At 41.3% G+C, this 23,207-nt stretch overlaps 1 protein-coding gene across 2 annotated transcripts in view; it reads right to left on the reverse strand.

The window, feature by feature from the left end:
- The window catches only part of ALG9 (ALG9 alpha-1,2-mannosyltransferase), a 118,129-nt gene extending 95,072 nt beyond the window's left edge, over window positions 1-23,057 (reverse strand). For both annotated transcript variants that reach the window (XR_016038965.1, XM_088842928.1), the window contains exons 1-6: window positions 22,839-23,057; window positions 21,671-21,809; window positions 20,718-20,852; window positions 14,184-14,254; window positions 7,355-7,443; window positions 2,085-2,220 (exon numbers count right to left, since the gene is read on the reverse strand). Coding sequence is in view for 1 of the 2 variants with exons in the window: in XM_088842928.1 (XP_088699054.1) it covers window positions 2,085-2,220; window positions 7,355-7,443; window positions 14,184-14,254; window positions 20,718-20,852; window positions 21,671-21,809; window positions 22,839-22,969 (701 nt within the window). In the remaining variant the exon portion in view is untranslated. The remainder of the gene's footprint in view (window positions 1-2,084; window positions 2,221-7,354; window positions 7,444-14,183; window positions 14,255-20,717; window positions 20,853-21,670; window positions 21,810-22,838) is intronic.
- Between the last annotated feature and the right edge of the window lie 150 nt (window positions 23,058-23,207).

Genomic DNA, 23,207 nt, shown 5'->3' on the forward strand with positions numbered 1-23,207 from the left:
AATAAAGGACAGAAATGGTATGGACCTAACAGAAGCAGAAGATACTAAGGAGAGGTGGCAAGAATACACAGAAGAACTATACAAAAACGATCTTCACGACCCAGATAAACCCGATGGTATGATCACCAACCTAGAGCCAGACATCCTGGAGTGTATAGTCAAGTGAGCCTTCAGTTCAGTTCAGTTGCTCAGTCATGTCCGACTCTTTGCAACCCCATGAATCACAGCACGCCAGGCCTCCCTGTCCATCACCAACTCCCGGAGTTCACTCAAACTCATGTCCATCGAGTTGGTGATGCCATCCAGCCATCTCATTCTCTATTGTCCCCATCTCCTCCCACCCCCAATCCTTCCTAGCATCAGACTCTTTTCCAGTGAGTCAACTCATCGCATGAGGTGGCCAAATTATTGGAGTTTCAGCTTAGGAAGCATCATTACGAACAAAACTAGTGGAGGTGATGGAATTTCAATTCAGCTATTTGAAATCCTAAAAGATGATGCTGTGAAAGAGCTGCACTCAATATGCCAGCAAATTTGGAGAACTCAGCAGTGGTCACAGGACGGGAAAAGGTCAATTTTCATTCTAATCCCAAAGAAAGGCAATGCCAAAGAATGCTCAAACTACCTCAGAATTGCACTCATTTCATATGCTAGTAAAGTAATGATCAAAATTCTCCAAGCTAGGCTTCAGCAGTGTATGAACCATGAACTTCCAGATGTTCAAGCTGGATTTAGCTAAGGCAGAGGAACCAGAGATCAAACTGCCAACATCTGCTGGATCATCACATAAGAAACAGAGTTCCAGAAAATATCTACTTCTGCTTTATTGACTATGCCAAAGGCTTTGACTGTGTGGATCACAACAAACTGTGGAAAATTCTGAAAGAGATGGGAATACCAGACCACCTGACCTGCCTCTTGAGAAATCTGTATGCAGGTCAGGAAGCAACAGTTAGAACTGGACATGGAACAACAGACTGGTTCCAAATAGGAAAAGGAGTACGTCAAGGCTGTATACTGGCATTATTTAACTTACATGCAGGGAACATCATGAGAAATGCTAGGCTGGATGAAGCACAAACTGGAATCAAGATTTCTGGGAGAAATACCAATAACCTCAGATGTGCAGATGACACCACCGTTATGGCAGAAAGGGAAGAAGAACTAAAGGGCCTGTTAATGAAAGTGAAAGAGGAGAGTGAAAAAGTTGGCTTAAAGCTCAACATTCAGAAAACTAAGATCATGGCATCCAGTCCCATCACTTCATGGCAAACAGATGGGGAAACAGTGACAGACTTTATTTTTGGGGGCTCCAAAATCACTGCAGATGGTGACTGCAGCCATGAAATTAAAATACGCTTGTTCTTTGGAAGAAAAGCTCTGACCAATCTAGACAGCATATTAAAAAACAGAGACATTACTTTGCCGACAAAGGTCCATCTAGTCAAAGCTATGGTTTTTCCAGTAGTCATGTATGGATGTGAGAGTTGGATTATAAAGATAACTGAGCACCGAAGAATTGATGCTTTTGAGTGTTGGAGTAGACTCTTGAGAGTCCCGTGGACTGCAAGGAGATCCAACCAGTCCATCCTAAAGGAAATCAATCATGAATATTTTTTTGGAAGGACTGATACTAAAGTAGAAACTCCATTACTTTGGCCACCTGATGCGAAGAACTGACTCATTGGAAAAGACCCTGATGCTTGGAAAGATTGAAGGCAGAAGGAGAAGGGGACGACAGAGGATGAGATGGTTGGATGGCATCACTGACTCTGTGGACATGGGTTTGAGTAGGCTCCGGGAGTTGGTGATGGACAGGGAAGCCTGGCGTGCTGCAGTTCATGGGGTTGCAGAGAGTTGGACACAACTGAGAGACTGAACTGAGCTGAGGAGACAGCAGATGCTTAATAGTCACTGCTCTTATTAGAATTAAACATGAGAGAAATATTCTTCCACTTCCCAGAATCTTTATATAATTAATTCCCATAACTTCAGCCCCAGCTAGAGACTATGGAGACAACCTAACACTCAGATGGACTCTGTGCCCAGTAACACATGGAAGATGAATCACGTTAGTTTCTTACCCGAGAGCTGCACTGAATGGCCAGCCTAAGATGGCCCCAGCGGCTACTCCAAGCACAGCAAAGGAAGTTTTGTCCATATACCAGCCAGTCATGGCTATCAAGGTAGTGTACATACAGAAGCTGCTAGGAAGGAATGCTGCAAGACAAAAAAATGAAAAAAGGAGGGAAAGAGACAAGGGATTGAGATATACTAGGTATTAATTATTAAAGATGAACCTGCATTGCAAAATGTCAATAACCAAGAACATACTTTGAGCAATGCTATATTAGAAATGAGGAGTAAAATGATTCTCCTTAAAAAAAAATAGTTCAACAATTTTCTTATTTTCTCACTCCTGTTTTTTTATGTACCAACATGCCCCCCAATTATACAATGTCCACCACGCCATTTATCTCCTGGCCTGTATTCCAAGTCTAAAACTTACAAGATTCCAGGTTCCTGAGGAGTACCCTCAGGTTTTATTTCCAGGAAGGAAATATGCTTCAAGAAATTGAGAACCATTGGGGCTTCCCTGGTGGCTCAGTGGTAAAGAATTCACCTGCCAATGCAGGGAACATGGGTTCGATCTGTAGTCAGGAATATCCGACATGCTGCGAAGCAGCTAAGCCCATGCGCCACAACTACTGAGCCTGTGCTCTGGAGCCCGGGACCTGCAACTACTGAAATCCTCGCGCCCTAGGGCCTGAGTTCCACAAGATAAGCCAGCGCGATGAGAAGCCCACATCGCAGTTAGAGAGGAGCCTCTGCTCGTCAAACTAGAGAAAAGACTGTGAAGCAACAAAGACCCAGCACAGCCAAAAAAATAAAATAAATTTAGAGTCATTGTTAACGATCTGTTTCAGAGGAAGTTAATCCTCTGATATTCTTCTGAGACTGTTCAAGCAGCAGTCTGTACCCCAGCGGAGTTCTCAGAAGCCTTCTGAAGAGCCACATCTGTTAGACGGCAGCGCTGCTTTGCATCCTGCATCCAGACTGCCATAGGTAGTTTGGTCTTTAGATGTCCTCCTGTTATTTCATCACATAACTTTCCTGTTGCACACAGCAGATGACTGACCACTTTCAGGGTCTCGTGTAACAGTAACATTTCATCCAAGCGTTTCTACTAACCCTACATGAAAATGCAGACCTGCTTCTCCCTGATGTTTAAGGGCTTCACCTAGCACTAGGTAAGAAAACTCAGTACCAACTCAAACACGAACCACAATGAACAGGCAGTATGGTTTAAGAAACTCAGCAAAGGTATACTTATGGCTGACTCACATTCATCTATGGCACAAACCATCACAATACTGTATTGTAATTATCCTCCAATTAAAATAAATTAGTTAATAAAAAAAAAACTCAGCAAAGGGTTCAGAGGATCTACATCAAAGGATGCCTTTAAATTATTTGTGCCTTAACATCCTCAACTGAAATTATAAAATGAAAGATACTCCCTCATACAAGAATCCATTTTAGGACTAGCAAAATAACTAAAAACTTATGTGCAGTACAACCTTCCCAGACAAATGCTAAACAACAATGATACCATCCCATGCTGCTGATTCCAGCTCCAAGGGGAGCACAGAAACCTGAGGTCTCTGCCCGCTCAGAGGCCAGAACATAGTCTCATTTAGGCTCTCAAAGATATTCAGGTATGAGGCCTGAGGTCTCTGTAGAACATGGATTAAGATACAGTCATTGAAGGAAAAGTAAGTATATATCAATACTTTTATACTAGATACTATTTTTGTGTATATTTAGTGTGTGTACTAGATTCTGGTACACACAAGTCAAAATTAAAATTCAGATAACTACATCTAGTAGCTAAATTTTTCTGGGTAACTGGGAACAGGCTACCTTTTAGGAACAGGTCACTCTGGCGCAGGTCAAAAAACACAAAGGTTCAAAGGCAGCACAGCTGGAAAGACACCACTCTACATTAAGGATTTTATTTTAAATTCCAAGAAGCTTACTGTAAAAAAAAAATCCAACAGATGTGTACTTTTATAGAATCCATAGCAAGTAACTGGCATAAAATAGAACCATCAAGACCAGGGTCTTTGAAACCATGCTAACTCATTTCAGTCGTGTCTGACTCTTTGTAACCCCATGGACTGTAGCCCGCCAGGCTCCTATGTCCATGGGATTCTCCAGGCAAGAATACTGGAGTGGGTTGCCATTTCCTTCTCCAGGGGATCTCCCCAACCCAGGGATCAAACCTGTGTCTCTTATTTTTCCTGCATTGGCAGGTGGGTTCTTTACCACTAGCACCACCTGGGAAGTCCTTGAGCAAAATAAAAGAGATTCCTTGAGCAAAACAAAATTATTTTCCTTCTTCTAACAACAAAGGAAGGCAGTGGATGCTTCTGTTTTACAGCCTTGCAGTGATAAAAATAAATATAAATATAATAATGTAAAAGGAAGCAACTTGATGAAAATAACAGCTCTACCACTTATGAATTCTTTGACTTTTGGCAAGTCATTTCAGCTTTCTAAGTTTCAGTGTGTTTACTTGCAAAAATGAGAAAACATTTATCTGACTTTTATCACAGGATTATTGTAAAGGTCAATCAAGGTCATGAAGATAATCCCTCGTGTGCATGTTCAAGTCGTGTCCGACTCTCTGCAACCTTATAGACTGTAGCCCACCAGGCTCCTCTGTCCATGGGATTTCTCAGGCAAGAATACTGGAGTGTGTTGCCATTTCCTCCTCCAGGGGATCTTCCCGAGCAAAGGATCTAACCCACGTCTCTTGTGTCTCCTGCACCAGCAGGCGGGTTCTTTACCACTGAGTCACCTGGGCAGATCACAGGACTCTGGAAATTACTGACGTTCTATACAAATATAACCTACAAATTTGGCCTTGGAGCACGAAATGAAGCAGGGCAAAGACTAATAGAGCTTTGCCAAGAGAATGCACTGGTCATAGCAAACACCCTCTTCCAACAACACAAGAGAAGACTCTACACATGGACATCACCAGATGGTCAACACCGAAATCAGACTGATTATATTCTTTGCAGCAAAAGATGGAGAATCTCTATACAGATAGCAAAAACAAGACCAGGAGCTGACTGTGGCTCAAATCATGAACTCCTTATTGCCAAATTCAGACTTCAATTGAAGAAAGTAGGGAAAACCACCAGACCATTCAGATATGACCTAAATCAAATCCCTTATGATTATACAGTGGAAGTGAGAAATAGATTTAAGGGACTAGATCTGATAGATAGAGTGCCTGATGAACTAGGGACAGAGGTTCGTGACATTGTATAGGAGACGGGAACCAAGACCATCCCCATGGAAAAGAAATGCAAAAAAGCGAAATGGCTGTCTGAGGAGGCCTTACAAATAGCTGTGAAAAGAAGAGAAGTGAAAAGCAAAGGAGAAAAGGAAAGATATAAGCATCTGAATGCAGAGTTCCAAAGAATAGCAAGGAGAGATAAGAAAGCCTTCCTCAGCGATCAATGCAAAGAAATAGAGGAAAACAACAAAATAGGAAAAACAAGAGATCTCTTCAAGAAAATTAGAGATATCAAGGGAACATTTCATGCAAAGATGGGCTCGATAAAGGACAGAAATGGTATGGACCTAACAGAAGCAGAAGATATTAAGAAGAGGTGGCAGGAATACACAGAAGAACTGTACAAAAAAGATCTTCATGACCAAGATAATCTCGATGACATGATCACTCACCTGGAGCCAGATATCTTGGACTGTGAAGTCAAGTGGGCCTTAGAGAGCATCACTACGAACAAAGCTAGTGGAGGTGATGGAATTCCAATTGAGCTATTTCAAATCCTGAAAGATGATGCTGTGAAAGTGCTGCACTCAATATGCCAGCAAATTTGGAAAACTCAGCAGTGGCCACAGGACTGGAAAAGGTCATTTCAATCCCAAAGAAAGGCAATGTCAAAGAATGCTCAAACTACCGCACAATTGCACTCATCTCACACGCTAGTAAAGTCATGCTCAAAATTCTCCAAGCCAGGCTTCAGCAATATGTGAACTGTGAACTTTCAGATGTTCAAGCAGGTTTTAGAAAAGGCAGAGGAACCAAGATCAAATTGCCAGCATCCGCTGGATCATGGAGAAAGCAAGAGAGTTCCAGAAAAACCTATATTTCTGCTTTATTGACTATGCCAAAGCTTTTGACTGTGTGGATCACAATAAACTGGAAAACTCTGAAAGAGATGGGAATACCAGACCACCTGACCTGCCTCTTGAGAAACTTGTATGAAGGTCAGGAAGCAACAGTTAGAACTGGACATGGAACAACAGACTGGTTCCAAATAGGAAAAGGTATGAGTCAAGGCTGTATACTGTCACCCTGCTTATTTAACTTATATACAGAGTACATTATGAGGAACGCTGGGCTGGAAGAAGCATGAGCTGGAATCAAGACTGCTGGGAGAAATATCAATAATCTCAGATATGCAGATGACACCACCCTTATGGCAGAAAGTGAAGAGGAACTAAAAAGCCTCTTGATGAAAGTGAAAGAAGAGAGTGAAAAGGTTGGCTTGAAGCTCAACATTCAGAGGACAAAGATCATGGCATCTGGTCCCATCACTTCATGGGAAATATATGGGGAAACAGTGGAAACAGTGTCAGACTTTATTTTTTTGGGCTCCAAAATCACTGCGGATGCTGATTGCAGCCAGGAAATTAAAAGATGCTTACTTCTTGGAAGGAAAGTTATGACCAACCTAGATAGCATATTAAAAAGCAGAGACATTACTTTGCCTACCAGGGTCCGTCTAGTCAAGGCTATGGTTTTTCCAGTGGTCATGTATGGATGTGAGAGTTGGACTGTGAAGAAAGCTGAGCGCCGAAGAATTGATGCTTTTGAACTGTGGTGCTGGAGAAGACTCTTGAGAGTCCCCTGGACTGCAAGGAGATTCAACCAGTCCATTCTAAAGGAGATCAATCCTGGGCGTTCATCGGAAGGACTGATGCTAAAACTGAAACTCTAGTACTTTGGCCACCTCATGCGACGAGTTGACTCACTGGAAAAGACTCTGATGCTGGGAGGGATTGGGGGCGGGAGGAGATGGGGACGACAGAGAATGAGATGGCTGGATGGCATCACCGACTCGATGGACATGAGTTTGAGTGAACTCCGGGAGTTGGTGATGGACAGGGAGGCCTGGCGTGCTGTGATTCATGGGGTCACAAAAAGTCAGACACGACTGAGCGACTAAACTGAACTGAACCTACAACTGGACAAGTTCTTCTGTTTGATGCAACTGCGAAATGTCAGTGAACCTTTTATGCCCTCACTTACCTGATGATGAGCAAAACATGCCAGTGCTGAGAACCAAGAAGGCTAGCATCATTCGACTCACATGCAGCCCAAACTTCTTACACACGGCCCTAGGGGGAAGGCAAAGACTGTCAACACAGCAGATCTTTGAGATGGAAATTTCAACTTAAAGCACAAAGGCAGGCCTGCGTCACAGAGAACGCTGAAGATATGAAGTCAAATACAGGACCGTCTCATCAGGTCTGTTAGCAATTTCACGTGCATAAACATTCTTATCCCTTACGCAGGAGAGAAGCTCTGTGCCTGTAAGCAAATGTATACTTTCTATAGATTATATCTACAGAATAATCTATGCTAGATTATGTCTAACATCAAGAGGAAAACAGCCTGGTATAATGGAAAAATAACAGACCTCACATGGACACAGGTTACAATCTTGGCCCTTCCACTCACTAGCAGAGGCACCCTAGTCTAGTAACATCTCTGTAACATTCCTCATCTGTTAAATGAGGATAATGATAATACTTACTGCATAAGGTTTCTGTGAGGACAATGCATGGCAAAGTACTCAAGCACAGAGCTACTCAATAGAGGGCAGTTATCAGAAAAGAAGACTAGGAGGCACACCAAAGTTTTAATAAAAGGCTATGTAAGTCAACGTTCCTCAAGAAATTACATACTTCCTTATCTTCTGTCTTATAGATCTTTTCAATCCAATAAATAAAACATCAGCAGAGGTGATTATTGTTTCATTTAGTCAATATTTGTTCAGACATAGGAAATGGCAACCCAGTCCAGTGTTCTTGCCTGGAGAATCCCAGGGACAGGAGAGCCTGGTGGGCTGCCGTCTATGGGGTCGCACAGAGTCGGACTCGACTGAAACGACTTAGCAGCAGCAGCAGCAGCAGCAGCAACCATGTGTTAACTGTTCTTGTTCAGGTTCTTAATTGCATCATAGAGCTTCTTTCTGAAATAATTTTGTTTCTTCCTTAATATATCCTTTAGAAGGTTCTTTGTAGTAAGGATCTGTTAATGGTAAATTCTGGTTTTTGATATTTTTTTCATTTTGTCAGAAAAGCCTTTATTTAGCTCTTGGTCTTAAGAGCTGATTTAGCTGAACATATCACTTTAGGATGACAGTCATTTTCTCACAGAACTTTGAACATATTTTTTGTCTTCTGGCTCTTGAGAAGGCTTGGGTTGGTCTTACTGCCTGACATTTTTTTGTAGGATTTATATTAGTCCTCTGTCAACCTTTACGATCTTCTTTACTCTTGGTTTTACACAGTATTCCTAATTACTCCTTATTTCTTCAGCTCAGGACATTAGGCTTCCTGAATTGTGGATTAGTGTCCTTCCTCCTTTGATTCTGGAAAATTCTTAGCTATTATTTCTCTGAATACTGCCTCTCCCTATTCGATAATCTCCTAGGTCTGATTAGATATAAATCAGATCTTTCCACTCTACCATATGCATTTTTTATCCTCTCAGATTTTTTTTTCTTCTGTCACTCTGTACTGCATTCTTAGTAATTTCTTCAGATTACTCTTCTGGTTTATTTATTAGAAGTGTCTAATCAAGAGAACAGATTTGTGGACACAGTGCGGGGTTGGTGGGGAAAGGAGAGGCTGGGACGAATACAGAGAGCAGCATGGAAATATAAGCACTATCATGTGTAAAAGAGATAACCAGTGGGAATTTGCTATATGACTCAGGGAGCTTAAACTGGTGCTCCATGAGAAACTAGAGGGGTGGGATGGGGTGGGAGGTGGGAGTGAGGTTCTAGAGGGAGGGGACATATGTATACGTATGGCTGATTCATGTTGATTTATGGCAGAAATCAACACAATATTTTAAAGCAACTATCCTTCAGTTAAAAATAAATATTTAAAATCTTTTTTAAAAAATAAATGTCTAATTTAAAATGTATACCCTGATGCTGGGAAAGATTGAGGGCTGGAGGAGAAGGAGGCAACAGAAGATGAGCTGATTGGATGACATCATCAACTCGATGGACATGAGTTTGAACAAACTCCAGGAGATGGTGAAGGACAGGGAAGCCTGGCACACTGGTTGCAAAGAGTCGGATACAACTTGGTGACTGAACAACAACAACAAATCAGCTGTTTAAACTATCCATTGAATTTTATATATCAATTGTTATATTTTTAATTCTACAGTTCTGTGAGGTTCTTTTTCAAATCTGCCTGGTCATTTTTGTAGTCTCATTCCTTTATCTTTTTTTATTTCACTGTGGTAAGAACACCTAATATGAGACCTACCCGCTTAACAGATATTTAAATGTAAAACACAGTACCGTATCAACAGGCATAATGTTGTATAGCAGATGTCTAGAGCTAATTCGTAAAAGGGAAATATTACATCCACTGATTAGCAACTTCCTGTTTCCATCAGCCGCCAATATTGGCAGCCAGAAGTCTATCCTTTCCTTTGCTTCCATGAGCTCAACCATTTTAGATACCTCATGAAAGGGGAACTGTGTAATATTTGCTCCCCTGTGGCGAGTTATTTCACTTAGCACAATATCTTCAAGGCGCATCTACGTTGTTATATCTTTAGGATTTCCCTCTTTTTTTCAAATATTTTTCTTTTTAAATTAATCAATTTATTCATTATTTTATATTTGGCCATGCTAGATCTTCGTTGCTGTGTGGACTTTCTCTCGTCGCAGCAAGCAGGGGCTACTCTCGAGTTGAGGTGCGAGGGCTTCTCGTTGCCGCGGCTTCTCCTGTTGCACAGCAGCGCCTGAGCTTCAGTAGTATCAACTCACATGTTCTAGATCACAGGCTCAGTAGTTGTGGCACATGGGCTCAGTTGCCCCACTGCATGTGGGATCTTCCCGAGCAGGGATCAAACCCATGTTCCCTGTGTTGGCAGGCAGATTCTTAACCACTGGGTCACCAGGGAAGTCCTTCTTTTTGAAGACTGAATAATATTCCTTGGTATGTATATGATACATCCCCCTGATCCCATTCACCTGTCAATAGATATTTAGGTTGTTTCCAACGTTGGCTACTGTGAATAACACTGCAATGAATACTGGAATGGTAGCTCTAGTTTTAGAGATTTAAGGAAGCTCCATACTGTTCTCTGGGGCTTCCCTGGTGACTCACCTGGTAAATAACCTGCCTGCCAATGTAGGAAACAAGAGACATGTGTTAGATCCCTGGGTTGGGAAGATCCCCTGGAGAAGGAAACAGCAACCCACTTCAGTATTCTTGCCTGGAAAATTCCATGGACAGAGGAGCCTGGCAGGCTACAGTCCAGGGGGTCACAAAGAGTCAGACACAACTGAGTGCAACCATGCATGCACACACACACACACAAACACACACACCGTTCTCCATAGTTCAGTTCAGTCACTCAGTCGTGTCCGACTCTTTGCAACCCCATGAATCACAGCACGCCAGGCCTCCCTGTCCAACACCAGCTCCCGGAGTTCACTCAAACTCACATCCATCGAGTCAGTGACACCATCCAGCCATCTCATTCTCTGTCATCCCCTTCTCCTCCTACCCCCAATCCCTCCCAGCATCAGAGTATTGGAGTTTCAGCTTTAGCATCAGCCCTTCCAATGAACACCCAGGACCGATCTCCTTTAGAATGGACTGGCTGGATCTCCTTGCAGTCCAAGGGACTCTCAAGAGTCTTCTCCAATGCCACAGTTCAAAAGCATCAATTCTTCGGCACTCAGCTTTCTTCACAGTCCAACTCTCACATCCATACACGACCACTGGAAAAACCATAGCCTTGACTAGACAGACCTTTGTTGGCAAAGTAATGTCCCTGCTTTTTAATATGCTATCTAGGTTCTCCATAGTAGCTACACCAATTTACATTCCCACCAGCAGTGAAGGAAGGGTCCCTCTTTCCTACACCCTCTCCAGCATTTTGGAGAAGGCAATGGCACCCCACTCCAGTACTCTTGCCTGGAAAATCCCACGGATGGAGGAGCCTGGTAGGCTGCAGTCCATGGGGTCGCAAAGAGTCAGACACGACTAAGCGACTTCACTTTCACTTTTCACTTTCATGCATTGGAGAAGGAAATGGCAACCCACTCCAGTGTTCTTGCCTGGAGAATCCCAGGGACAGAGGAGCCTGGTGGCGTGCTGTCTACGGGGTCACACAGAGTTGGACACGACTGAAGCGACTTAGCAGCAGCAGCAGCTCCAGCATTTATAATTTGTAGACTTTTTGATGATGGCCATTTTGACCAGTGTGAAGTGATAGCTCATTGTACTTTTGATTTGCATTTCTCTAATGATTAGCAATGTTGAGCATCTTTTCACATGCTTATTGGCCATCTGTATGTCTTCTTTGAAGAAATGTCTATTTAGGTCTTCTGCCCACTTTTTGACTGGGTTGCTTTTTGTTGTTGAGTTGTAGGAGCTGTTTGTATATTTTGGAGATTAAGCCCCAGTTAGTCACATCATTTGCAAATATCTTCCCCCAGTCCATAGTTTGGCTTTTCATTTTGTTTACGGTTTTCCCTGCTGTGCAAAAGCTTGTAAGTCTGCACAACACTGTAAATCTACTCTATTTCAACTTAGAACATAATAAAAAAATTTTTTTTAAGCAGTTACAAGTTTAAGGCTCCAAGTGTTTATCTATGCTTTTATTTCTATTGCCTTGGGAGAATGACCTAAGGAAACATTGGTACAATATATGGCAGAGAATGTTTTACCTACATTCTCTTTCAGGAGTTTTATAGTGTTATGTCTAATACTTAAGTCTTTAAGTCATTTTGAGTTTATTTTTTAGTATAGTGTGAGAGAGTGTTTTAACTTCACTGATCTATTAATACGTGTGGCTGTCCAGGTTTTCCAACACCACTTGTTAAAGAGACTGTCTTTTCTCCATTGTACACTATATCCTTGCCTCCCTAGACAAAAGCCATTCTAACAGATATGAAATGATCTCCCTGTGGTTTTCATTTTTGTTTTCCTTATGACTAGTGATATTGCCATCATTTCATATGCCTGTTGGCCATTTTATTAGGTTTTTTTTAACCACTGAGTTAGAAGAGCTCCTTATACATTTTGGAAATGAACTTCTTATCATATATATGATCTGCAAATATTTTCTCCCATTCTGTAAGCTCCTTTCCATTCCATTGATTATTTAATCTCTTATTAGTCTCATGTTTTCAATTCCCTATTTTATTTCTTTAAAAATATTAAATATAATTATTTATATTCTTATTTTAGTAATTCCTAATAAATGAAGTTTTGTAGGTCAGCTTTCTATTGATGATCTCTGCTGGCTCTCACTCATAATGACCTGTTCCTTTCTATGCTTTGTCATTTATTTTTACTTTAATCTGGTTCACTAGAACTTTATCTATGGTAATTCTTTGACAAATGGATTAAGAATCCACTTCTCTAGAGAAATTTTACTTTTTGATTTTGCAAGATGTCTGGAAAGGAAAGTGAAGTTACTCAGTTGTGTCTGACTCTTGGCGACTCCATGGACTGTTGCCTACCAGGCTCCTCCATCCATGGGATTTTCCAGGCAAGAGTACTGGAGTGGGTGCCATTTCCTTCTCCAAAGGTGTCTGGGGACACTGTTGTTGTTCAGTCAGTAAGTCATGTCCACTGTTTGCAACCCATGGACTGCAGCAGGCCAGGCTTCCCTGTCCTTCACCATCTCCCAGAGTTTGTTCAAACTCATGTCCATTGAGTTGGTGATATCATCCAACCATCTCATTCTCTGTCACCCTCTCCTTCTCCTGCCCTCACTCTTTCCCAGCATCAGGGTCTTTTCCAATGAGGCGGCTCTGGATCAGGTGGCCAGAGTATTGGAACTTCAGCTTCAGCATCAGTCCTGCCAGTGAATATTCAGGCTTGATTTCCTTTAGGATTGACTGGTTTCATCTCCTTGTAATCCAAGGGACTCTCAAGAGTCTTCTCCAGCAGCACAACTTAAAAGCATCAATTCTTTGGTGCTCAGCCTTCTTTATGGCCCAACTCTCACATCCAGAAAAACCTACGAACCTTTGTCAGCAAAGTGATGGCTCTGCTTTTTAATACCCTGTGTAGGTTTGTCATAGCTTTTCTTTCAAGGAATAAGCCCTGAACAGTTTACAATAAATTCTAAACTTGGGGCTTAGGAGACCATGCAGGTAATTTAAATTCAGTCCTGAATTCATATGAAGACCAACTTAAAGTTACAATCCTCAAAGGTAGCACTGGATTTCTTTTTTTTACTTTATTCTACTCAGAGTCAAGACCAAAGAACTTTTTTGTCTGACGTTGACTGTTTTGCAATGGGAAGACTTTAAGTAACAGTTACTAAGTCCAAATACCTTTTAAAGCATTCTTAAAATAAGATGTTTGTTAGGTTTCATGTAAAAAAAAAAGTAGCTATTTTTATTACTGGGATACACAAATGCTTAATATTTTCACTAATATTCATTCAACCAACAGTTACTTGGTGGAAGACAATCATACTGAGTACATACAAGAGCAGTGAATCTAACACTGGAAATAATTTCCTATCAGCTAAGCTCAAAAGGGGAAGAGAGACATCATGATTTATCTCTTAGGACCAAAAAAAGGCTCTACAAAATCCTACCAAATAAAGTACTACTCAAATATACACTTATGGAATTGAAATTATAATATGAAGATACAGCATTTATCACCTCAGGAAATTAGAAGTATTTCCTCCCAATGGTTGGCTTTAAACAAAAAATTGCGTTTTAGATATTATATCAGAAGCTAGAAGAAAAATGTCTTCTATTTCTAAACAATGTTTCTACTATGAGAGAAATAACTTATGCTCAATTTGGCTCTTATAGCACTTTTAGAAGCAAAGTTTTTATACTCACTTGTAAAAGTAAAGTTCACATATACAGCTCACAAAAGCCAGCAGACATCGTAAAAAGTAAAACACAAGAATCTGAAAGAAATCCAGAACAAGAAAATAGAAGTCACAGATACAAGTTAGAAAAACTCTTAAAAGATGAAACCACTCTCATTTGTCATTATAATTATAAATTGGTATAATCCTTTTGAAATACAGTATGTATCAAGGACCATGGAAATTTTCGTACCTCCAAATTCAAGTATGGAAGTATATTTATTGACTATTTCTATGACTTCAGCCCACAAAAGTAACTCAAAATATAGGAGGGGAGTACAAGTAAAAAAGACGTTAATTGCAGCTCTACTAATTTAGTAAAAACTATTTTAAAAACTACAAAATGTTCAATTACAGGAAAACGGCTAAATCATGTTACATCTATTTCATGTTATATCTATTCATGATACAGATACCAAAGTTCACGGTTACAAAGACCAAAGTTCATGGTTACAAAGACAGTGGAAAAATTCTTATCATGTAAATCTCATTCACATGACAAGCATCTCTCAGACAATTATAATAACTGATTGCAATTATTATAAAATTGTAACAAAATACTAAATGAAAACATATATGATTTATACACCATAGTTATAGCTATAGAAATCAGAAGTACACGAAAAAAATTAAAGAAATATAATAAAATGGTAAAAGTGGTTGTCTCAGGATAGTGAGACTTACATGCATATTCTTCCTTCTATCTTCCAAATGTTTGTAATGTGGTTTTATTAATTTTGTGAATACAAATTTTAAACATAAAAATAACAAAATAAAACCATATTAAATAGCTTTTCTACCACAGTATAACTAGTATGTTTAAGAAAAATGAATACCTCTGAATATAAGCACTATTTAAATATATTCTACGATTAATATTACTGCCTATAACTTAAAAGTACTTTCTGTTTTATCATTATAACCAAAAAACAAAATTCCAAAAAGAATCCAATCAAGCGATCAGCAAATGTCCAAATTCATTCATTAATTCAACAACATACTGAAAACCTGCTATGCACTGATCACTCTTCTAGATGCTACTAGGAATATAGATAATTTTAGTACAAAGTATCCACATTTAAGGACTAATCATCTGGTTGGTGAGAGTACAAAAACACATTTAGAAAGTCAAAAACTAACCCAAGATAATCAAAGAACTGTACTTGGGAAAAGGACAATGATGCCCCCATAGTTACTAATACTCAGCACAGTAACCGGATGTCAGATCAGCACAAAAAGACACAAAAAAGAAATGAAGTAAGTGTAAGAATGGAACAGAAGAAACTAAATTCAGTATGAACAGATAAAAGAGAATCCAGGAGATTCACTTGACAAACTGTTGACACTGATAAGGAAATTCAGTGAAACTGAGATCAAAAAGTAAAAATCAACTGTCTTCTTCTATACCTGCAAAGAAAGTGAATGTAAGTGAGAGTCTCTCAGTCGTGTCTGACTCTTTGTGACCCCATGGACTATACAGTCCATGGAATTCTCCAGGCCAGAATATTGGAGTGGGTAGCCTTTTCCTTCTCCAGGGGATCTTCCCAACCCAGGGATCAAACCCAGGTCTCCCACACTGCAGGTGGATTCTTCACCAGCTGAGCCACAAGGGAAGCCCAAGAATACTGGAGTGGGTAGCCTATCCCTTCTCCAGTGGATTATCCCAACCCAGGAATCGAATCGGGGTCTCCTGCACTGCAGGTGACTCTTTATCAACTGAGCTATCAGGAAAGCCCTATACCTGCAATGGGTTCTTAAAAATATTACAGAAAACAAGATAACATCCGTAACAGTAATAAAATGTATAAAGAATCTAGGCATTATCCTAATCAAAGAATGGGTAAGCTTGACATGGATAGATTTTTTTTATATATATTCTTTAAATTTTATTAAAAGACAACAGAAAAACGAGGTCAAGTGGTTAAGAATCCACCTTCCAATGCAGCAGATTCGGATTCAATCCCTGGTAGAGGAACTAAGATCCACATGCCATGGGGCAACTAACCCAAGCACTGCAACTACTGAGGCGCACGTGCCCTAGAGCCTGTGCTCGGCAACAAGAGAAGCCACTGCATTGGGAAGCCTGTGCCCTGCCACTACAGAGTGGCCCCCGCTCTCTGGAACTACAAAAAAGCCCGCACAGCAATGACAACCCACCACCGCTGAAAATAAATAAGTAAGTAAAACAGGAAAAGGATGTAAACAGGTAATTCACAGGAAAATAAATCTGAATGACTGGTAAATATATGAAGAAATTCTCCATCTTACTGTTTGTCAGAAAAATGCAATTAAAATGAGGAGCGTCTCTCTATGGATACCAAGCGGGAAGGGGGTGGGGGGGCAGATGAGCTGGGAGAATGGGATTGACACATATATACTATTATGTATAAAATAGGTGACTAACGGGAATCTACTATATAGCACAAGGAAGTCAGTGCTCTGCAGTGAGCTGAATCGGAAGGAAATCTTAAAAAGAGGGGACATATGTAGACACGTAGGTGATTCAGGGTTTTCCAGGTGGTGCAAGTGGTAAAGACTCTACCTGCCAATGCAAGAGGCATAAGAGAAGCCAGTTCCATCCGTGGGTCAGGAAAATCCCCTGGAGCAGCGCATGGCAATTCGCTGCAATATTTGTGCCTGGAGAATCCCCATGAACAGAAGAACCTGGAGGGCTACAGTCTACAGGGTCGCAAAGAGTTGGACACGACTAAAGCAACTTAGCGTGCACACATGCATTGCTGATTCACTTTGTTGTATACAGAAACTAACAACACTGTAAAGCAACTATACTTCAATAAAAATTAATTAAAAAAAATGAGAAGTATCTCACACACTTAAAGAGTCAGAAATATCAAGTGCTCAGGAGATATTAGGAAGCTGAAACTCCAAACACTGTTGCAGGGAGTATAAAGCTGAATATCCATTCTGGAGAGCAATATGGCAGTGCTCCATGAAATTATGTAGTCCATGGATATATGCATGGGATCCCATTCCTGAGTGTACGGTTCAGAGAAATTCACACTCCAACCCATAAGGCGACAAAACAAAGCTGTCCTTTTTTAGAGTGGTAAGAAATTGTAACGGTAACTGCAAAGGTAACTATAAGTATAAAATTGTAAAGGTAACTAGGGGTACCAATTATTACCATATTGTCTTGTGGATCACAACAAACTGTGGAAAATTCTTAAAGAGATGGGAATACCAGACCACCTGACCTGCCTCTTGAGAAATCTATATGCAGGTTAAGAACCAACAGTTAGAACTGGACATGGAACAACAGACTGGTTCCAAATAGGGAAAGGAGTACATCAAGCCTGTATATTGTCACCCTGCTTATTTAACTTATATGCAGAGTATATCATGAGAAATGCTGGACTGGATAAAGCACAAGCTGGAATCAAGATTGCTGGGAGAAATATCAATAACCTCAGATATGCAGATGACACCACCCTTATGGCAGAAAGGGAAGAAGAACTAGAGAGCCTTTTGATGAAAGACGAGAGTGAAAAAGTTGGCTTAAAATTCAACATTCAGAAAACTAAGATCATGGTATCTGGTCTCATCACTTCAGGGCAAATAGGGGAAACAGTGGAAACAGTGACGGACTTTATTTTTTTGGGCTCCAAAATCACTGCAGATGGTGACTGCAGCCATAACATTAAGAGACGCTTGCTCCTTGGAAGAAAAGTTATGACCAACCTAGATAGCTTATTAAAAAGCAGAGACGTTACTTTGTCAACAAAGGTCAGTCTAGTCAAAGCTATGGTTTTTCCAGTAGTCATGTATGGATGTGAGAGTTGGACTATAAAGAAAGCTGAGCACCGAAGAATTGATGCTTTTGAACTTTGTTGTTGAAGAAGACTCTTGATAGTCTCATGGAAAGTGAGGAGATCCAACCAGTCCATCCTAAAGGAAATCAGTCCTGAATATTCATTGTAAGGACTGATGCTGAAGCTGAAACTCCCAAATTTTGGCCACCTAATGCGAAGAACGGACTCATTGTTAAAGACCCTGATGCTGGGAAAGATTGAAGGCAGGAGCAGAAGGGGATGGCAGAGGATGAGATGGTTGTATGACATCACTAACTCAATGGCCGTGAGTTTGAGTAAACTCCGGAAGTTAGTGATGGACAGGGAAGCCTGGCGTGCTGCAGTCCATGGGGTCGCAAAGAGTCGGACCCGACTGAGCGGCTGAACTGAACTGAACTGTCTTTCAGCAACAATCTACCCTTTACTACTCTCAATTATGATGCTGCAGTGGGGTCTCTAGAAGCTACAATTTGAAGTGACAGTAGAAATCCAAGTGGAAATGGAAATCTTAAGCTCTGCATATTGTTATTTCTCTCTGGGGTTTCCCAGGTGGCTCAGTGGATAAAGAATCTGCCTGCAATGCAGGAGAGCAAGTGACATGGGTTTGATCCCCTGGCTGTGAAGATGCCCTGGAGGAGGGCATGGTAACCCATTCCAGTACTCTTGCCTGGAGAATCCCATGGACAGAGGAGCTTGGTGGGCTATAGTCCATAGGGTTGCAAAGAATTGGACACAACTGAAGTGACTGAGGATGCACGCACACAGGCATTGTTATTTTGCTTCTAAGTCTCTCTTCCTGTATATCTTTCCTTTGACAAATAAGTTTAAAAAAAAATCAGAAATCTGTTACTAGTTAGGGACAGAGGAATAGAGTTCTATCACTCTCTACAGGTGCTACCTTTCTAATTATTCTAAAAAGGAAATGCAATCATGTCTCTCCTCTATCAAAAACTTTTGATGGTTTCATAACACACTTGGGGAAAAAAAAAGGTCTAATTGCCTAAAGCCTGGCCTCTTCCTCTCAGTCTCACCTAACCCACTCCACCACTCATGCTGTCCTCCAAGCTAGGGACTTTGGACCTGAGGAACAACATGGTGGTAAGTTCCCTGGGTTTTCCTCTGGTCTTCTATGTTCCAGACTTGAAGTTGGAAACTAGAAATGCCAATGTACACAGACGTAAAAAACAACAACCAACACCTGCTCTATCTAGCCATAAGACCAAAAAAGGGGTAGCCTAGCAAGAAAGAAAACTTTTAGACAATAACCACTCTAATCCAGTCAAGCACCCCAGAAAAAAATGAGGCTCCACGTCCACTCACACCATCAAAGATCCAGTGGGAGACAAGGACTCCCTGACAGTGGGAAGAGCTTCCTCTCCCACCAGTGTCAGTGGAGACCACTTGGAGATCTTGGACTCTGCTTCCCCCAAACCTAGCAGTAATGAGGCATACCTACCCTGACCACTAGGGTGGTATCCGTGGAGGACTACTGGGGAACTCGAACCTCAAGCCCCAGCTGGCAGTAACAGGTGGAGAACCCTCTCCTTTTTCTTGCTGTAGTGGTATCAAAAGAAGCCAGCTAAAAGAGAGGCTTAAATAAGAAAAGCAGAATAGTGCAGAGGAATCTTGCTGGGCCCATGAATAAGATCCAAAGTCTCATACTGTAATACCCAAAATGTCCAAGTTTCAACTAAATATTGTTTGTCAAACAAGAAAATCTCAACCTGAAGGGAAAAAGTCAATCGATAGATATCTAAAACAAGATGAGATATTAGAATTATCTGACAAAGTTTTAGAGGAGCCATTGTAAAAATACTTCAACAAGCAATTAAAAACACGCTGGGAACAAATGAAATAATAGAGTCTCATAAATAAGCAGAAGATAAAAAGAAAAATCAAATTGAAATTTTAGAACTGATAAAATACAATAATCAAAATAAAAGCTCAATGGATAGACTGAACAGCAGAACAGTGGGGACAGAAGAAAGTGTTAATGAACTGGAAAACCTAAGATAGAAATTGTTCAATCTGAACACAGAGAAAACAGACTGGGAAAAAAAAAATGAAGAGAGCTTCAGGGACCCATGAGACTATAATAAAAGATCTAACATCCACATCATTGGAGTCTCAGGAGAGGAGAAACATGGCAGGATTGAAAAACTATTAAAAAAAAAATAGTAACAGTTAAAATCTTCCCAAATTTGTAAAACACATAAGCCTAAAAACTGAAGAAGTTGAATAAACTCCAAACAGGATAAACCCAAATAAATCCACACTAAAGACACATCACAGTCAAATTTCTGAAAGGTAATCAAGTTAGGTCTTGGTTAACTCCTAATTATCCTTCAGTATTTTATTTACGTTTAGCTCTCCTAATACGCTAACCTATTGCACATTGTACTTTTCCTCCAAGACCCACTGCATTTATAATTACTTGTTCCATGTTCGTCTTCTTCACTGGATTTCATGAGGGAGGGGTTTGATCACTGTTAAACTCACAGTACTTAACAAAGTATCTACCAAATACAAGTTGCTCCATTAATATTTGTTGAATAATGAATAAATAAACGATTCTTCTTCGAAAAAAGTCCTGGATTAACAACCAATACATTTTGTCTTTTTCACAAAACTGTTCCAGAGACTCACCCACCTCTTCATCAGTTGTGATTGCTTCCAAGTTGGCCTGCTCTTACCTTATTCGTTTGTAAAATTCTCGCATGAAATGCAGCTGGCCAGGCATGAAGCAACAGGTAAGCATACGAGCGAATGGCATAAGCTGGAGAATATTCCCAAGTCTGAAACCCCTTCCCATAGATGAGGTAGTGTGTCTGAAAGTACAAAATGAATGGATTCAGGGTTATATTGGCCAAAAATTCTTGTTAAGAGGATGCAGGTAATGGTTCTAAGCAAAAATATTAACTAGACAAAAGTACACAAAAATGCTGAAATTGTCAACAAGATTTCCAACTAATGGATGGATAAGAATCAAAATGACCCAATATATTATAAATCTTGTAAGACCATCGTTTGGCCAACATTGAAAGCTCAGATTTTATCCTCTATTTATTTAAAAAAAAATACTCTTTAGACAAAACAGGAAAGCTCGACATCTTATATTTTCCTAAAACTACCTACACTAAGCATTTATTTTTTACGCAAAATGTGATCAGAAAATTTCACCTCTGAATTTCCTATAAAAGAGTGTCCAATAGACTTATAAATGTATAAATCAAGAAACAGCAATATAAGCATAGAATGCAGTAACACTGTTTATTTTAGTAAACATCAGTAGAAAAAAAGCCAAAAAATTTAAAGAAAGTGGTTGCCTCTGGGGACAAGTGTTTGTACACAAGATGTGGAAAATAGAGTTACTGCTTTTCCTTTGCACTTAAAATTTTTAAACTACCTCAAAGTATTGTTTTGATTTTTAAAATGTTTTAAGAAAATTACAAATTATACTGTTTTGTGTAACTGCCAAATTCCTATATCCTTCAATAGTATGCAAATCATCAGCTTAGAATACATAAGTGAAAATAAAGTCATTTTACTAGTAGTCACACTTGCATATCATTTGTATCTTGATTAATAACAAGGACCCAAGCAGTGAAATTGAGAACAAAAAGAGAAAACTAAAGAAATCACCTACTGGTTCCCAGTAGTTGAATGTTTCATCACAGTCCGAGATATTGCTCAGGAGGGCAGCACATAACCTTGCTGAGAGCAGACACTTGAAAGCCGTAGACCCTTCAGGTGCCCAGACTTGTCCGGTTTTGTTCCCAGATAACCTGCTCAGAAATATAAGCATGTGATAGGAAGGACATGCTAACTAGAAGAACTAAAACTAGACAAAAAGGACAACAGGGCAAGAGACACCAAAGCACTGCAGTTAGTCACCTAAAAGGGTGAACCGTTAATTGTTCTGCGTAGAATAAGTGAAGAACGAATTAAGACCTAATCAACGTTAGTCATTACGTCCACTTCTTGTCTGGCATCTGTGACACTCTGCTTATCCCAAACCAACAAATCGCTCACTTGAAGGCCACAAGCTTTCATTCGTTTTTGGTTTTTTTTTTTTCCTGCTGCTGCTGCTAAGTCGCTTTAGTCGTGTTCGACTCTGAGCGACCCTATGGACAGCAGCCCACCAGGCTCCCCTGTCCACGGGATTCTCCAGGCAAGAATACAGGAATGGGTTGCCATTTCCTTCTCCCCTTTCTTTTCCTAACAAGGTCTTTACTTTCCATGGCTTTTATTCATTTCCCAGTCTGTTCAAATGCCCAGAGGCTACTGTGTGCAAAGGACATTACCGTGTCCTCCAATTCCATTCGCTGACAGCTCCCTGCGCAGTCTTAACCTGTAGCCCCCCCAGTTCGGAGAGAGAGGAGGCTACTGGTGTGGAGGGTGCTGGGCCCCACACAGAAGAGTAAAGGCCCGAGACCCTGGGGGGACTGAAGCTGTGAGACAGCCATACAAGGTGCTCTTTGCTCCCGCCAACTAATCCTGGGCCTGGGGCGGAAGCCGCACACACCTGCACTACAGGTTTCTTCACTAGCAGCACGGGCCCGAGCTGGGGGTCTCATCTAAGCCCTGGGGGGGTCTCATCTGAGCCCTGGGGGGTCTCATCTAAGCCCCGGGGGTTCTCATCTCCAGGGTCTCATCTGAGCCCTGGGGGGTCTCATCAGCGCCCCAGCGTGCGCCCGGCCCGCAGAAGGCGCGGGGTGAAGCGGCCGCGGGCCCTCCCGCACCGCGCGGGCGACACCCTGCCAGCTGCAGCCCCGCGCCGCCCGGCCACGCCCCCGCCGCGCCCGCACACCTACTCGGGCCGCGGCTCCGCGCTGCCCGCCTCCCGGCTGCACAGCAGCTCCCGCAGCTTGTCGGCGGCCGAGCCCGTGTCCCCGCCGCTGCCCCCGCTTCCCTTCAGGCGCTGCCGGGCCCCTCGGCTCGCCATGGCAAGCGTGGGAAAAAAAGGTAGAACTCCGCACCCTACGAAAGCGACGAGCGCGGAGACATTGCCGGGGCTGGCAACGGTGTCCGCCGAGGGACAAAAGACCTCGACATGCGCAGAAACGACTGAACTACAGCGTTCATAGGCCAACTGGGACAACAGACTGGTTCCAAATAGGAAAAGGAGTACGTCAAGGCTGTATATTGTCACCCTGCTTATTTAACTTATATGCAGAGTACAT

The sequence above is a fragment of the Moschus berezovskii genome, chromosome 14, assembly GCF_049115385.1.
Source record: "Moschus berezovskii isolate FMDL1 chromosome 14, NW_MosBer_1.0, whole genome shotgun sequence".
Lineage (NCBI taxonomy): Eukaryota > Metazoa > Chordata > Mammalia > Artiodactyla > Moschidae > Moschus > Moschus berezovskii.